Below are 16,923 nucleotides of genomic sequence, written 5' to 3'. Positions count from 1 at the left end.
TGCATTAGCCTTTAGCCTCTTGTAGTTTTATATGTAGAGAGAACAGTGAGGTGCTGAGGAAGACGACGAAGGTACATGAAGGCGAAGAGGATCAGAGGAAATCAATGTGCATTATGCAATTATGCATAATGTATATGGCTTGAAAAATCCACTAACAATGTTTTTGAGCCACATCTACTAGGCTATCTGACATGTCTTTATCCGTACAATATCTTGTCTATCGCTATGAAATATCATCAACATTCAATCACTAATGTGTATCATATTTAATTTTCGACTGCATAAATAATGGATCATGAAAAGAAAAAAAGTTTTATATTAATTATTCATGATTTAATGAGTAGCAGACTATCGCGATCAGAGCTGGCTAGGCGAGTGGATGACGTCACAGAAACAGCGTTTCAGAAGACTTACCAGTAGGGCTGTGAGTTCAAGACTCTCGTGCATCTACCTGTCTCGTTATTGTACCATGGTCTATTACCTATACATTTTTTACACAATTTTTACTTGAGAGGTCCAGCGGGTGATCACAGTAACACATACCTAACAGAGTTTTCTACAAAAGCTTTATTAGTTCATCATATGCAGGTGTTTGTCCTTAAGTATGTATTTACAGTTGAATCTTATAGACATCCTGTGTGCTTGACTCAACAAGCAATAAATTAAGAATGATGCAGATGATAATAATGATGAAAACCTGAAAGCAAACTAAGTGATGAAGATGTAACCATGAAAACTTGAAATGAAAAGTAAATGAAGTACAAATGACGATGATAAGAATGAAAATTTGATATGGAAACTAAATAATAAATGATGTTAATGAAAACTCTAGATGAAGAATATGATGTAGGAATGATTATAATTAAAACTTGAAAACCAAAAAGACACTGAAATAACTACACAATAAAAAGAAATATTTGAAACAATAAAACTGGAGAATTAAAACCAAGACAATGACAAAAATAACAAAAAAATAAAAAACACAGAAACTAAACAATAACCTTGAAAAAAAAGTAAATAAAGATGAGAATAACCAACTAAACATGAACAAAATAACACATAAAAACATACAAAAAAAACACACACACACACACACACACACACACACACACACACACACACACACTTCACCTCACTAGCTCCTGTTCATCTCCGTGACAAGGATATGGAGAAGGTGGAGGTGGTCTGGGCCAAGGAGGGGTGTGAGGTGCTGGCTGAGGGAAGACAGTGCTTCAATATCTCCTCCCTGACATGCCAGCACCAGTGACTGCAGCAGCACCACAAGCTCTGCATCATCATAGGGCACTGAGGCAAAGACAAACAAAAATTTAATATATACCTCCTTTAGCCCATAAATTCCTGTGAAAGAGCCCATATGGTATTAAAAAAAAAAAAAAAAAACAAGAAAATCATTAGTTATATATAGGCAGGAAATAAAATAGCAAATAATTGGTAGTGTGTGATAGTAAGGTGAGGAATAACAGAAGGATAAACATTAAAAGTACACATGCAGACAAAAGAAATCATTAGTTGTATACAAGGAGGAAATAAAATAAGTAACAACAGGTAATTGGTATTGTGTGTTAGTAAGGTGAGGAATAACAAAATGAAAGATATTAGAAGTACATGCAGTTTGAAATAAAAAGGAAATGTAAAAAAAAAAAAAAAAAAAGGAATATAGAAACAAGAAGGAAATAAAATAACGAGAGGTAATTAGTATTGTGTGATAGTAAGGTAAAGAAAAGGCATTGCAAGTGTGTACAATTTGAAATAGAAGGGAAATGGACAAGAAGGCACAAAAAAAGAATATAACAATAGAAATAAAAAAAAAACAAAAAACAAAGAGAGAATAACCTAACCTAACCCAAAATAACCTTCAACTTAAACTAACCTAACCTAAGCTAACCCAAAATACCCCCCACACTTACCATCTGGCTTCTGCATGTCAGGTGTGGCCCAGGAATACTTCTCCAGCAGGCGGGCATGTGGCGGGGTAGTCTGCTGTGGGAGGGGCTGCAGGGTCAACAGAATCAACAGGGAGGAAATCTCACACCTGCAGAAACCAGAGTAATAAAAATAAATAAATGGTAATACTATATGTGTGTATGAATGATTTAACCTCTTGAATACCATGATGCATTTCCACTTTCATTCTGGTTACTATATGGTGATTTTATACAGCTTCAGAAACTTATGTGGTGATTACAATAGTGAACACTGTGGCCATTAATCTTCCGACATCCATAGACCCTTCCTAGTGTCAATAAAATAGTCTAATCATACAGAAATCTGAAGGTAAAAATGTGTCCCAGTATTGAAGGGATTAAAATAGTGAAGACTGTGGCCATTAATCTTCTGACATCCATAGACCCTTCCTAGTGTCAATAAAATAGTCTAATCATACAGAAATCTGAAGGTAAAAATGTGTCCCAGTATTGAAGGGATTAAAATAGTGAAGACTGTGGCCATTAATCTTCTGACATCCATAGACCCTTCCTAGTGTCAATAAAATAGTCTAATCATACATAAATCTGAAGGTAAAAATGTGTTCCAGTATTGAAGGGATTAAAAGGAAGAGAGGGAGAGGGAGAGAGAGAGAGAGAGAGAGAGAGAGAGAGAGAGAGAGAGAGATGGTAACTCACTTTGCCAGGACGTCCTTGTGTGCTTGAGTGAGAGGCTTCCCTGCTGTCTCGTTGATCAGTTTGGTTATCTGGGTATACATCATCAGAGCTCCATGCAAGTCACCTGGAGAGAGAGAGAGAGAGAGAGAGAGAGAGAGAGAGAGAGAGAGAGAGAGAGAGAGAGAGAGAGAGAAAATTAATAATGATTCCAACACATATACAGCAAGAATTTGACACACTAAGACTAAGATACTCACCCAGCTCAACCTTACAGAATTTGACACACTGAGACACACATGACACTCACCAAGCTCAACCTTACAGAATTTGACACACTGAGACACACATGACACTCACCAAGCTCAACCTTACCGAATCTGACACACTGAGACACACATGACACTCACCACGCTCAACATTACAGAATTTGACACACTGAGACACACTATAACACTAGCATATTACAACACACTATGACACTCACCTAGAATTTGACACACAAAGACACTATGATACTCACCTAACTCAACCTTACAGGCAGCAATGTAGGTGAGGCAGGTGAGGTGGTGGAAGGGCGAGGCAGCGTGGAAGTCTGCCGCCATGCACAGCCAGGTCAGGGCCTCGGATGGCTTGCCCAGTGACCGCAGTGCCTGTCAGGGTGGACAAAATAGGGTGCAGTAATAGCAGGACTGGTATGATGTCAAAAATTATAAAGGAATGGTGTGAAAGATGATGAAATAAGAAAAAAAAATGAGTAAAAAGACATAAAAAAATATTGTAATAAGAGAAGAAATATAAAAAGTAAAGAAAAATGATAATGTGTGTGAAATAATGTCAAACATTGTAAAGGATTGGTGTGAAAGGAGATGAAATGAGAAAGAATGTTGTAAAATTAAAGGAAATGTAATAAACTAGAAAAAAAAATATTGTAATAAGAGAAGAAATATAAATAAGTAAAGAACGATGATAACAAAGATAAATAATGTCAAAAATTGTAAAGGAATAGTTTGAAAGGAAACAAAATGAGAAAGAATGTTATAAAATGACAGAAAATGTACCAAATTAGAAAAAAAATATCATAATAAGAGAAGAAATATACAAAAGCAAAGAAAATAATTTAAGAAGAGATACAATGTAAGAAAATTAAGAGAATCATGAAAAAAAGAGAAAAATGAGAATAAGTTATAAAAATAGTAATAATATTGTAAATGACACAGCAAAATGAGATGAAATGTAAAAAAAATAAAGAAAAATGTATAATGCAGGAGAGAGAGAGAGAGAGAGAGAGAGAGAGAGAGAGAGAGAGAGAGACAGCAAAAACCAGAGAGAGAGCAAGATAGCATGTGAGAGAGCACCATACAAGACTGACCTGGCCTAACTCTACAGCCAGGGATGCAGCGAGAGCCGGCTTGGCCTGGTCGACGTACAGCTGGATGGCATGTTGGAAGCAGCTGATGGCCGTCATGAGGTGCTCAGTGAAGGATGGGCAGTGCAGCTGGTGGTTCACTGTCTCTGCCTGCACCAACACAACCAACACATAACAATAGTGGTTCTCTAGTTAGCTGTTTTGGTTCACTGTCTCTGGCTGAACCAACACAACCAACACATAATAATTATATATTAGTGGTTCTCTGGTTAACTATTTTGCTTTATTTAAGTCAATTTGCCTTCTTCTATGTGTTAATTCATTGTTCTTTTTTGGTTAGATTTTTATAAGTTTAATCACTGCCACAAACACACACACACACACACACACACACACACACACACACACACACACACACATACCTTGAGGAAGTACCGTGCCGCCTGTGTCACAGCCGACACCTCTGTGGACGCGTTGAGCAGAGTTTGTTCACACTTTGCCACCGCCACACAGCACAGACCAGCCTGCGCCCAAGCCTCACCCTCACTCAGCTCCCGGGCTAGCTGGCCTGTGGAGGGAGGGGAGACATTATATCACCCTACTCACCATTATATTGTCCTATTCATCATTACATCACCCTACTGAGCATCATAACACCCTACTCACTATTAAATCACCCTTTTTCATCATCATATCACCCTATTCATTATTATATCACCCTATTGACTCTCATATCACCCTATTCACCATTATATCATCCTATTAACCATTATATCATCCTTGTTCACCATGATATCACCCTACTGACTAAAATGTAAACTCAGTGACCATTACATCACCATTTTTCACCATCATATCACCCCATTAGCCATTATATCACCCTAGTTCACCATTATCATGTCAAACTCAAGTACTCGAGTGACAGTCTTACAGCATTGGATGAGTGACTACCATTGCTAAGTGTCTGTCTGTCTGTCTGTCTATTTACCTATCTGTTTGTCTGTCTGTCTGTCTGTCTATTTACCTATCTGTTTGTCCGTCTGTCTGCCTGTCTATTTACCTATCTGTTTGTCCGTCTGTCTGTTCGTCTATCTATCTATCTTTTTGTCTAGCTATCTATTGGTCTGCCTGTCTGTTTGTCTTTCTGTCTATCTATATGTTTGTCTGTTTGTCTGCTTGTCTATCTATCTATCTGTTTGTCTGTCTGCCTGTCTGTCTATCTATCTATATGTCTGTCTGTCTGTTTGTCTAGCTATCTTTGTTTGCCTGTCTGTCTGTCTGTCTGTTTGTCTGTCTGTCTGTTTGTCTATCTATCTATCTGTTGGTCTAGCTATCTACCTGTCTGTCTGTCTGTCCGTCTGTTTGTCTAGCTATCTATTTGTTTGTCTGTCTGCCTGTCTGTTTATCTATCTATCTGTTTGTCTAGCTATCTTTGTTTGTCTGTCTGTCTGTTTGTCTAGCTATCTTTCTGTGTGTCTGTCTGTCTGTTGGTCTACCTATCTATCTGTTTGTCTGTCTGTCTATCTATTTGTCTGTCTGTCTGTCTGTCTATCTATCTATCTATCTATCTGTTTGTCTGTCTGTTTATCTATCTAACTGTTTGTCTACCTATCTTTCTGTTTGTCTGTCTGCCTGTGTTTCTATATATCTATCTGTTTGTATGTCTCTGTTTGTCTGTTTGTCTACCTATCTATCTATCTGTTTGCCTGTCTGTCTGTTTGTCTATCTATCTATCTATGTATCTGTTTGTCTGTACTCACCAAACTCATCGCTCGCCTCGGCAACATTGGGTTTGCGCAGGAAACGTCTGAAATAGAGTAAGAATTGATGATATATGTGTCCCTATCTCAGTGTGTGTGTGTGTGTGTGTGTGTGTGTGTGTCATTTGATATTAAAATCATGTTTATAAATCTTGTAGTAGTAGTAGTAGTAGTAGTAGTAGCAGAAGCATCATTATCAAAAGAAGAAGAAAAAGAAGAAGAAGGAGGAGGAGGAGGAGGAGGTGGTGATGACGGTGGTTGTGACGGTAGCAGCTAGTTGTAACATTAGGAGCAAGGAAATAATGGTAGTAGTAGTAGTAGTAAAAACACTGGTGATAGTAATATTAGTAGAGGAGATAGCGATGGTGATATCAGTAACAGTAGTAATGATGGTACAACAACAGAAATATCATAGTAGTGATAACATTAGCAGCAGTAGAAGCAGAGGTAACGGCAGTAGTTAATTCAGGCAAACACACACATATATACTAAAGCAAACCCATCTCAGTTATCAAGGTAGTTACTAAGACAACACTGAACAAATCCAGTGGTCCTTACTTCTTTAACTTGGATGAAATGCCGCGGTATTGCACCAGGAAACCACCCGTCCCTGCTCCAGCCTCCATGGTTCCTGCAATACTGGTACAATGTCATTATTTAACATTTACCACACTCTGTCTAGTGTTACTGGGAGAATTCTGTTAATTATGAAGTAAATGTTAAGGATCTATGAATATATTTGGTTATTTCAGTGTAATTGTAACGTTTTGATGGTGTTACTGTGGTTTCAAGAGAGTTTGTGGTGAGATGACACTTTGATGTAAACAGAGCAGCAGTGTAGCCAACTCAAAAACCATTCACCACTCCAACTATTGAAAAAAGAAAAAAATATCATCAAAATTTAGAAAAAAAAAGACAAAAACAAGATAGGTCAAGAATGGAAGAATATAAAAGAAGAACAAGGAATATGCATGAAAGTGTGAGCCGATACAAATGCATTCAGTCACACCTGGATCAAAACATCACATTTCACCACGCAGTCACAGAGCTATCCACACAGTAACCACGCAACACACTCCAGTAGAAAACTAAGCAAAAAAATAACAAACACAATAATAACAACGATTTACTTTAAGTTTCATTGGGCAACACAGATACGCCCACTCACTCACTACTCACTCGTCATTACTCACTATTCGGCACTCATTTCTCAGTCCTCACTCACGCTGCAAGGACAATGAGGCTGTATTGAGGCAGCGGGGACGTGCAGCTGCTCTCCACATTAGACAATAAACAGCAGTTAAATAGTAAATATCACTCACTACTTGGTACTCACTCGTCACTACTCACTACTCACTCCGTCCCTCACGCTGTAAGGACAGGGAGGCAGCGGGGACGTGCAGCTGCTCCTGACATTAAACAGCAGCTAAATATCAGTGTTTGAAGGACCACAGCTGAGATGGAGGACGAGGAAGACGAGGAGGTGGTGTTTGAGGTGAGAGAGAGAGAGAGAGAGTGTGTGTGTGTGTGTGTGTGTGGAGTGAATGGCCTGGTTCTCGCTGGCCGCCAAGAATAACTTCATATTATTCTCAATCTTTGGCATTGAAACAGCATTGTCACGGCTCAATTAGTGGTGATGGTGACATGGCATCTTTCCACCAGGGAGGACACAGTAATTAATGGTGATGATATGATGGTAATGCTTTTTTCATCAGGAGAGATACACTAACTAATAGTGGTGAAATGAAAGTGACATAGAATCGACCCATCAGGAGACAGTTGATTGTGATGAGATGATGGTGATGTGTCTTTCACCAGGAGAGACAAAATGATGGTGATGCTGTGTCTTTCACCAGGAGAGACAAAGATGATGGTGATGCTGTGTCTTTCACCAGGAGAAGCACAGTAGTAATTGATAATGATGAGATGATAGTGACAGCATCCTTTCATCAGGAGAGACAGAATGATTGGTGGTGGTAGTGATTGTGATAGTAAATGATTAGTAATGGTGTCCCTCTCCACCAGGGCAGTGCGATCCACCAGCACCTCCTGGACGTGGGCTACAGCTACACAGACTTTGAGCAGAGCCAGTACACAGCGCCAGCCAGCACACAGCAGACACAGGATGGCAGTTCCCCAGACTCTCAGGTCAGAGTGAAGTTTTTTTTTTTATGTTAGAGGGGAAAACTGGTCAAGGGCAACATAAAAATACAAAAAAGTCCCGCATAGTTGGCAGTCCCCTTGCAGGTCTGAGAGTGTTAGCCTCCCCCTGCCCCTCCACAAAAAAAAAAAAAAAAAAAGGATAAATGTCTTGAAGCCTTTCTCTTAAATGAAGTCAGGTCATAGAAAGTTGTAAATGCAGAAGCATGTTAGGAGTTCCAGAGTTTACCAGTTGCTTCCCAAGTGTGTGAGGACAGCTTGTATTGATCATTATTTCTGTTATCTGATACAGAAATGTAAAATACAGTGGTTATAAAGGAGTACATTTCATTGTCTCCTCTTCCTCAACCTTGAACTTTTCTCAAATGGATCAATAAAAACATTCCACATTTTCTTGGGAGACATTCTTAAGGCAGTGTGTGATCCAGAGAGCAGCAGATTATTGATTCTTAGCACCAACTAACTGCATTATCTGTGACCTAACCTCCTGCAGTGTTGTGGGAAGACTGTGGACTGTGGATTTTAGCTCCTATTGTGTTGCAGAGCGGGTGGCTGGCGGCCGGGTGTGCATGGTGGACGAGGCTCCCACGTCACTTGTTTGGAGCGTCACCAAAGCTTGTAAGTTGCCATAATCACCGTCACCAAGATCAGCGTCACCATTTACCACTGAGAAACATTTCCCCAGCAGGTCAGAGAGGCACTGCTGTGATGGCCTGGCTGTTGCTTAGACTCACTCAGGCTTTTGCACTGTACTTTGCTCATCTTCCACTGCCCAAGCCATATGATAAATACCAGTCTGTGTGTCCAATTTTGGTTAAACATTAAGCATTCTGGCTCTTCTCTTAGACATATATATATTTTACTGTCCTTGCCAGTGTACCTCTTACATTTAAAAACTTCATTTCTGAGTGCAGGTGTTAACACAAAGATATGTTCCAGGCCCAGTCTTACATGTACGTGATGCTGGCCAGACAAGTGTGCAAGAGTAGGCTGGTGAATGAGGACGACTGGTTGGTGCTGGAGCACTTCCTTCCCCACGGTGAGGAGCTGCGGGGCTCAGCCAACACTGCCTTCCCTCGGCTCACTGCTGTCTTCAGGCACAGGTGAGGAACACACTGCCTGTCTCATGTAGATAACTGTATTTTCTCAGGAAGTGTTTGAAAACTCAAGATTGTATAATTTAGACTGGTGTTCTTGTTGCATAAAAGGTTCCCTATGACTGTTCTATACATCCATTGCTTTGCTTTTTGTGTGTCACTGATTCTGTGTGTACATGAAGCAGGTTAATGGTACTATTGTTAGAGTAGGCTGATGTTGGTGTGTTTCTATTACAGGGATGCAGTGGTGATAGTTATGTGCCTTTTGCTGCTGTGGATTGCAACCGAGGATCTGTATTTTCAGCTCAGCATCCTTCTTGTTGCTCTAACTACCTGTGGCTTGTATTGGTGAGTCCTTACCTATCTGTGTGAACCGTCTTCAGCTCATTGTTGCAAATCCTCAACTTTTAAATACTCTGTAATTTCACACATTTTGGGATTTTAATTAATATTAACTTTTTCCAGCATGTATTGGTTGCAGAAGGCAGCATGTTTGGGACAGTTTGTATCAAGCTTGAAGGAAATGAACCATCTCACCTCCAAGACTGTGCGTTTGCTGCTGGAGATGGACCTGATAGGCAAGGGTTTTGTGCTGTGAGTAATGTTGCCCTAAAGCTGAGCTGCCCTCGTACTCCTTACTCCTTCATTCAGAAACATCCTTCTCTCACCATGATTGTTTTCCAAGGCCATGGAGATCAATAGACAGATTCGCAAAATTGTTTCTCCATGCAATAATATTTAAATCTTGTTAATCTGTCACTAGAAAAAAATATGAAATTGTCAAGAGTGTTTCCATTGATAAAGACACACATTATATATTATCTCGTTCTCCCTCAGGGCTCAAGGACCAGGAGCAGCCATGGCCTCACTGCACGAGGAGTCCCCCCACATGTCCTGCCTGAGTGAGGCTCTGCTGAGCACAGTGGCAGCGGCAACCAAACTCCTCACCTTGGCCCACATTGCTCTTGAACCGGGCATCCCTCACTACCCAGCCATCAGACACCTCTTTGATGAGCCGCCCAGCCTAGAACAGAGCTGTTCACTCACTCAACAATTGCAGTATATGAAGGTAAAGTCAGGCTACATCTTTCCTCAGTCTTTCATTGCCTTGGTCTTCCTGAGTTTTTGTACTTTTCTTGCATACAATGTTGCTAAAGGGGATTGCAGAGGATAATGAAAATATGTTCTTTACTATGATAATTTTTACTTGTATTTTCCTTTTCCTGACAGAGTCGAGTCACTGTGATAAAGCTTCAGACGTCTGCCGTGCTGACTGAGTTGCTGTTGTGGCTGCACGGATCACAGGCAGATTCTGAGTACAGAGGGGTTGTTGATTTCATAGCCACTTCTTATAAGGAAGATGCATTCTTAGAAAAAATGCAATCCCTCCAGAAGCAATATGAATACAACAAGTGCTTTTGGTTAATGGAGAGACCATCGGTGAATACTTCACCAAGTATTGAGGAGAAGAAGAAAAATGTGTATGTGGCTGTTCACAGTCTGGGTTTGCATCTACGGGCTGCTCTGGCCAGAGTGCAGAGTCTTGAGTCAGACTTTGAGAGAGAAAGTGACACATCAGAACTGTGCAAGTCAGAATGTCTTGAAGCATTTCCCTCCTATGAACACTTCAAGGCACAGCTGACTGCTCTGAGGCTGGAGCTGGATGCCTGTCAGGGCTGCCTAGAGGAGGCAGAGGTCAGAGGTGCCAGGAAGTATGGAGCTGCCAGTGAGAGCAGTGAGGAGAGGGCAAGTTTGCCATGTACAGCTGGAGAGGAGGAGCAGGTTGAGCAGGTCACTGCAGCAAAGCTGCCTGCCATCCTGCTGTATGACCAGCAGATAGTGCCTGCTGAGGATGAAGTGTTTGAGGTTGACATGAACAGCAGGGTGTTGGAGGAGGAGGTGGGTGTGCCAGATGATGACCTGTGGTGTGTAGATGCCAGGAGGGAGAAACAGATGCTTCGGCAGCAGAAGGAACAGGGGAAGAGAGTCCTTAGGGAGCTGCAGCCAATCTTGGTCAGCCGTCGCAAAATGTGGGAGGAGAGGGAGAAGGTTGCCTTGGAGAAGCTGCGCATCAGACCAGCCCAGCAGGTGGAATACTTATCAGTGCTATTGTGCATTAATTTAGTTCATACTTGAATAGTTAGCTGGGCCAAGGGAGCCTTTAATATAAACCATTGACAGTTTTAAGGTGCTTCCTAACATTGTGTATCTCTTTTTTTTACAGAACATTGTGAAGGTTACAGAGAAGGAAGAAGTGAGCCAAGAGGAGGAGGAGGAGAGTGCAGGTGATCCAGGTGAAACTGCACCTGTCACCATCGAGGAGCTCAACACTGCAGCACTGAGAGGTGTTAGGCCACCAGCAGCCAGCCTGGCCAGTGTGCAGGACGAGGTGGACAGTGATGAGGAGAGGCTGGCAGCATACAGGAAAATTAGACAAGAACTGGATGAAGATGAAGAGGAGAGAATAGTGAATGAAGTAAGACTGAAAGCAGCAGTGACACTTTCACACTCTGGTGAAGACGAGAGACAGTTCCTGAGCAGCACTTGCAGAAGGACTGAAGTGATTGGTGACTGCATAGACTCTGATTCTGATTCTGAGGAAGAGACTGTGAGTGTCCTCAGACGGAGACCTCCTGTTAATTTTTGTTGGGGTGACGACGAGAGGGAGAAAGACTCGTCGGGTGAAGAGGTGAATGCAGGAGAAGAGGAAACCTTCACTCATAATGAAAACCTGAAGGAGGATGAGTCACGGCAGATTGACTGGACCACCTTCGCCCTGCCCACTCACCACACCACCTCCCTGGACAGCCGCCTTAACTTGTACTCTGGAAGCTCCTGCCTCGGTTTCCAGGCACAGGTGGCGGCCCAGGCCAGCGCAGCCTCCAAGGACTTCTGGATGGCTTCAAAACAGCTGGAGGAAACCTTTGGTGGGACAGGTGAGGGGGAGGTGTTCGGCGACAGCAGTGACGAAGATAACGATGATGAAAAGTGATGGTTGTGTTGATGTAGTGTGAGTCAGAGAAGCACAGGTAGTAGCAGTGTGTCCACAGTGATCAGTGCTGAGGGTCACTTCTTCCTGAACCTTTGCCAACAGTGTTTCTGCTCTCGGAAGAACAGTTTGCCATCATTGTCTTTGCTTCAGTACACTCCGCCTGCTTGTGTGGTGAATGCCCAGATCTCAAGAGCCCTCCCTGCCTCGCTGCACCTCCACTGTAAGGCAGCTCAGGTGTTCTGCATCCTAAGGCCCATAACTTTGCCAGTGAGTCCATGTGCTCTTTTTGGATACATATCTTATAGTATAGATAGATATTTGGATAAGAGCCATTATATCTAAAGCCAGGGTTACTCAATATTTGAATCTATTTTAATTGTTTTTTACTGTCATTTTAGTCTTTTTCAATTCATTTTCATTAGATGCTCTTAGTTTTATTTACTTATTCTTTATTTCTCCCATGAAGGTCAAGGAGTCACCTGCAGCTGTTGAGCGAGAAGTGAAGTGACAGAAATGTGGTGGTGTCTGAGGTGGAGGTGGAGGGGGGCAGGGTGGTGTCTGATGGCATGATGGCATCCCAATATTATTCATACTACAAGAGCTTTCTATCACTGCCTACACTTGTCTCAGCTTTAAAGCACTTGGGAACATTAAGCTAAAGGAGGGAAATGATGGAAGTATTAAGCTTAAAACAAGAGAAAAGTCAATATTGGAAACATTGAAACTTTTGGATTTTATATTTATATCAATAAAGCAAATTATTTATTATAGCTCAATTCATTTATTCATTCATCTTGTTAAGAAGTAATAAATTCCCAGTAGAAGCCACACATTGTTAAAACTTTATTCTGACAAATGAAAACATGTATAACCCAAACCTGGCTCATGAGGAACCTTGAGTCACATGTCACTTGTTACATGATAGTTTTGTACTACATAGCAAGTCAGCTTCATGTTGAGCACTTGTAGTACTCAGTATTGCTTCCAGATGACACTGGCACTGATGCTGGACCACACCACATGTTGACAAGTGACACAATGATGCAGAGAACAGAACTGAGAATTACAGAAAAAATGAATGATGTAACAATTGCAGAGAACACTCACCTTCTCCCTTTTCTTAAAGCCTTGATCTGACCACTGGTGCTTATCACCTGACCAGCATGCCCTTGTACCTAGTGGTGTGACGGCACTCTCTGCTCCTTATGACTTACACACACACACACACACACACACACACACACACAATGATGGGGACTGACGGTTGGGCCACAGACACAGACGGGTACAATAAGTCACCGATTTTTAAGTCTCAGCAAGAGGACGTGGGTGGTTTGTACAAATGTTTATTAATTGAAGTTGCAAACAACTCCTCTATTCCAAGATTTGGCACATGAACACACTGTACAATAGATCATAAACTTAGAAAACGCTGACAGCATAAAGATGAATATTTCATGTACAGAAGCAGCTTATAGTTAGAGTAATATATAAGTAAACTGATGTCTGTCAAGGAGAAATGATAAATAATAATGGTGATGGTAGTGATAAGTGATGACGCGCGTAGCTACAGTACAAGTACTGACAAAATCACTTGTGTACACTTAGGATATGTGAGGGAAGTACTTGTGTACTGGAGTCTGGAGTGCACGTAAACAGAACCTAACCACCGAGACACAGCCAGACAGTGCTTGCCAAGTGCCCCACACCACAGACCACCTCACCACTGTGCTGGGGCCTAGGCTCACCTTCATCACTGTCCCAACATCAAATAAAGAATGTTCCGCAGAAAGAAATCTCCTGCGAATGAAAGGCATACTTTATATTTTGTCTGTAGGAGTGAACGAATTTCAATGTCCCACGTGAAAAAAATGTGTGTGTGTGTGTGTGTGTGTGTGTTGCATCACATGTGTATCTCCTCATTGTCATAACAACAAATCATCATAAAAAATAGAGCAACTAACCATAAACTATTAAAAACTACTACAGGATAATCTCGATAAAGGAGAAATATAACCAGACAACTGCTACGAATCACTGACTAGCTTGGATAACGAAACCTTCCCTGGGCGAGCCTCGAAAACAGCATAGTTGTGTGTGAAGACTGCAACCAAAACAGGATGACTGGCTGAAGAGAAACGGATAGCAAAACACTTCATAGTTCCATAACGAAGGAAGAGAAAAGGAGTTTATAGAGACAGTCCTTCCTTCCTTCATTCCTACACCCTACACATGCTAACTTCTTTCCCACACCACACTCCAACACCTTCACCACGCCAATACACTTTGTTCCTTTCTATGTCCACGTTAGAAAGGGAAAAGTGTCTTCAATATAACCCACACGTTATTTCTCACTGTGACACCAAGAGAGAGAGAGAGAAACAATAAACGCACATTTGACACTAAAGTAGATTCATGGGTTGCAGAATATAGGGAAAAGAACGTTTGATGAGTGAGAGAAACAGTGAACCATAGTAAAAACGCCTCTAGCCACTGTGTCGTTATAAAAAAGATGATAATGATGATTTACAAACGCTGATAAGTAACAATGTGGTGGGTGGGGGAGCTGATGAAGGCTTCCCCACGTAGGAGACGCCGGTATTCAGAAACGCTTTTCCCTCTCACTACGACAATTTTCCAAGGCCACAGAGACAACTAGCCGGGTTTTCAATAGTTTCTCCTTTTAATAAACCAGAAATCTTGCCAATCCATCCCCAGAACGATAAAAACACCCTGCTACACTCTGGTACACCCTGCTACTCTCTGGTACTCTATATGCTACACTCTGACCCCACGCCAAAGTGAATGTTTAGCTTTTTTCTTTTTCTTTTGCTCATTTCTTTTTATTTCTTTTTTTTTATTCATGGGATGAGTTCTGGGGTAGTTTCATGAGCATCTTCAACTGGAGCCCTTGGAAAGCCGTGATGGTGAGAACAAAGCATATCAGAATACGGGCCAGAGGGCGAGGAGAACGAGAGAACACTAGGCTTCACAACTTGGAGGCTTCAGAAGAGGACATGTTAGGCTGCTTCCAGATCCTGTTGTATCGGCTGCCCTCCACGTCTTCCTCGATCCTGCGGAGACACAAACATATACTCACATACGCCAATAAGGAGAGAGAGAGAGAGAGAGATTATTTTGTTACACTTGTGAGGTTTTTAAGACACTCACAGGAAGAGGAGGAGGAGGAGGAGAAGAAGGAGGAGGAGGAGGAAACGGAGAAGGAGAAAGAGGAGGAGGAGGAGATGGAGGAATATGGAAAAAGAAAGTGAGAGGAGACAAAAAAAAGGAAGATAAGGGGACGGAGAAACTGAAGGAAATGCAAAAATGAATGAATGAGAGAGAGAGAGAGAGAGAGAGAGAGAGAGAGAGAGAGGATAGGAAGGGAAGCATCGCCACAGGTAAGCTATTGGCGGTCTACCTGTCCCTAATCTGCGGGTGTTTACATTTCGTCCCGGTTTGGTGAAGAATGCGGGAATGTTTATGCTGAGGAGAATACTCGTGTGCATTCCTTCCTGTCTCCTGTTTCCCTGTCTTCATGGAGCGTGGTGTGGTGTGGTATGGTGTGGTGTGGTATGGTGTGGTGTGGCATGATGTGGTGGGGTGTGGTATGGTGTGGTGTGGTATGGTGTGGTGTGGTGTGGTGTGGTGTGGTGTGTGGTGTGGTGTGGTGTGGCGCTGTCTCGTATTTTAGCTTCTTTTCTTCTTTATTTTACAGGAAAAGAAAATTGACAAGCAAGAGAGAGAGAGAGAGAGAGAGAGAGAGAGAGAGAGAGACGTAATCTATGTAGCACCCTAAACTAAAGCTAGGCTGGTCACACTGAGGCGCGCTAGATGAGCCAAGTACCGCCGCGTCCCTCCCTCTGCTACCACCTCAGCCCTCGCCAAGTGCCCACACTCGCGAATTCAGTCATTTAGTAACTTACACTAGTACTCAGAAACACTCTACTATCTCACCACGAAAGGCCTCAGTGATTGTCAGCTGAGTTCTCTACAGTGTTTTCTTGTTCCTAATATAGAAATGTTGTCAATTTGTCTCTAGAACCTTGAAAACACTCCTTACGAACCCGTGTCACTTAAACTAGAAGCCTTTCAAGGTAGTAAATCTTGTCAATCTGTCTTTAGAACATTGAAAACACGCCTCAAGAACCAATGTCACAAATTAGAAGTCTTTGAAAGTAGTAAATCTTGTCAATTTTCTCTAGAACCTTAGAAACATCCTTAGGAACTCGTGTCACTAAAACTAGAGACCTTTGAAAGTAGTAAATCTGTTAGTCTGTCTCTAGAACGTTGGAAACACCCCTTAGGAACTCACGTCACTTAAAGTAGAGGCCTTTGAAAGCAGTGGAGGCGTGGTATAAGTGTTTAAGAATACGACCCTTAGTAACCAAACGCGCGAACCTTTTCCAGCCCGGCCGACGCTTACAACGCCTCACAAACCACAACACACACACACACACACACAGCTACCACCAGACACACACACACACACACACTCTGACACTCAGCGCTTCGTGATAAACCCTCAAGATAAAAATAACGAGCTTCACTTCTCCCCTCTGACAGACACGCACGCACCCACGCACGTCGCTTTGCACGGTTATTCACGGCGTGCTCGCTTACTCTCTCTCTCTCTCTCTCTCTCTCTCTCTCTCTCTCTCACGCGTGACATTCCCGAGAACACAATGTCAGCTTCCAGACGCGGTAGCAAGTGAAATAAAGACACGTACTTTTCAGAGAGAGAGAGAGAGAGAGAGAGAGAGAGAGAGAGAGAGAGAGAGAGAGAGAGAGTGTCTACGCACAGCAATTATTTTGAAGTGTTAGTGCGTGTAATGGATGTAAGAATAATTACCACAACACGTGCCAACTTATGTATGTGTGTGTGTGTGTGTGTGTGTGTGTGTGTGTGTGTGTGTGTGTGTGTGTG

General features: G+C 42.0%; 3 protein-coding genes across 9 annotated transcripts in view; 1 reads left to right on the top strand and 2 right to left on the bottom strand.

The window, feature by feature from the left end:
- Nucleotides 1–547: 547 nt before the first annotated feature.
- On the bottom strand, nucleotides 548–7,155 carry LOC123510966 (40-kDa huntingtin-associated protein-like). 3 transcript variants are annotated; one of them, XM_045266512.1, is made up of 9 exons: nucleotides 7,084–7,155; nucleotides 6,306–6,378; nucleotides 5,748–5,794; nucleotides 4,410–4,555; nucleotides 3,991–4,137; nucleotides 3,142–3,271; nucleotides 2,643–2,745; nucleotides 1,929–2,053; nucleotides 548–1,305 (listed from the first exon to the last, which is right to left on the bottom strand). In XM_045266512.1, the coding sequence occupies exons 2-9, from the start codon at nucleotides 6,371–6,373 to the stop codon at nucleotides 1,136–1,138; spliced, it is 936 nt and encodes a 311-aa protein (XP_045122447.1). In that variant the 5' UTR covers nucleotides 6,374–6,378; nucleotides 7,084–7,155; the 3' UTR covers nucleotides 548–1,135. The 3 variants fall into 3 exon arrangements, with proteins under 3 accessions (XP_045122447.1, XP_045122448.1, XP_045122446.1); XM_045266513.1 differs by having other exon boundaries at nucleotides 7,105–7,123; XM_045266511.1 differs by lacking the exon at nucleotides 7,084–7,155 and adding an exon at nucleotides 6,528–6,546.
- LOC123510962 lies at nucleotides 6,749–12,762 on the top strand. 2 transcript variants are annotated; one of them, XM_045266502.1, is made up of 10 exons: nucleotides 6,749–7,242; nucleotides 7,778–7,895; nucleotides 8,451–8,525; nucleotides 8,847–9,010; nucleotides 9,242–9,352; nucleotides 9,470–9,598; nucleotides 9,842–10,073; nucleotides 10,235–11,092; nucleotides 11,229–12,263; nucleotides 12,463–12,762. In XM_045266502.1, exons 4-9 carry the CDS (start codon nucleotides 8,859–8,861, stop codon nucleotides 11,994–11,996), a joined length of 2,250 nt encoding a protein of 749 aa, XP_045122437.1. In that variant the 5' UTR covers nucleotides 6,749–7,242; nucleotides 7,778–7,895; nucleotides 8,451–8,525; nucleotides 8,847–8,858; the 3' UTR covers nucleotides 11,997–12,263; nucleotides 12,463–12,762. The 2 variants fall into 2 exon arrangements, with proteins under 2 accessions (XP_045122437.1, XP_045122436.1); XM_045266501.1 differs by having other exon boundaries at nucleotides 7,773–7,895.
- A 564-nt stretch (nucleotides 12,763–13,326) lies between these two features.
- LOC123510965 overlaps nucleotides 13,327–16,923 on the bottom strand; it is a 120,849-nt gene continuing 117,252 nt past the window's right edge. For all 4 annotated transcript variants that reach the window (XM_045266509.1, XM_045266507.1, XM_045266506.1 and 1 more), the window contains one exon: nucleotides 13,327–15,070. In XM_045266509.1, the coding sequence (XP_045122444.1) occupies nucleotides 14,986–15,070 (85 nt within the window). In that variant the 3' untranslated portion in view covers nucleotides 13,327–14,985. The remainder of the gene's footprint in view (nucleotides 15,071–16,923) is intronic.

Source organism: Portunus trituberculatus, chromosome 30 (assembly GCF_017591435.1).
Source record: "Portunus trituberculatus isolate SZX2019 chromosome 30, ASM1759143v1, whole genome shotgun sequence".
Classification (NCBI taxonomy): Eukaryota; Metazoa; Arthropoda; class Malacostraca; order Decapoda; family Portunidae; genus Portunus; species Portunus trituberculatus.
This window is presented reverse-complemented; position numbering and strand designations above follow the sequence as displayed.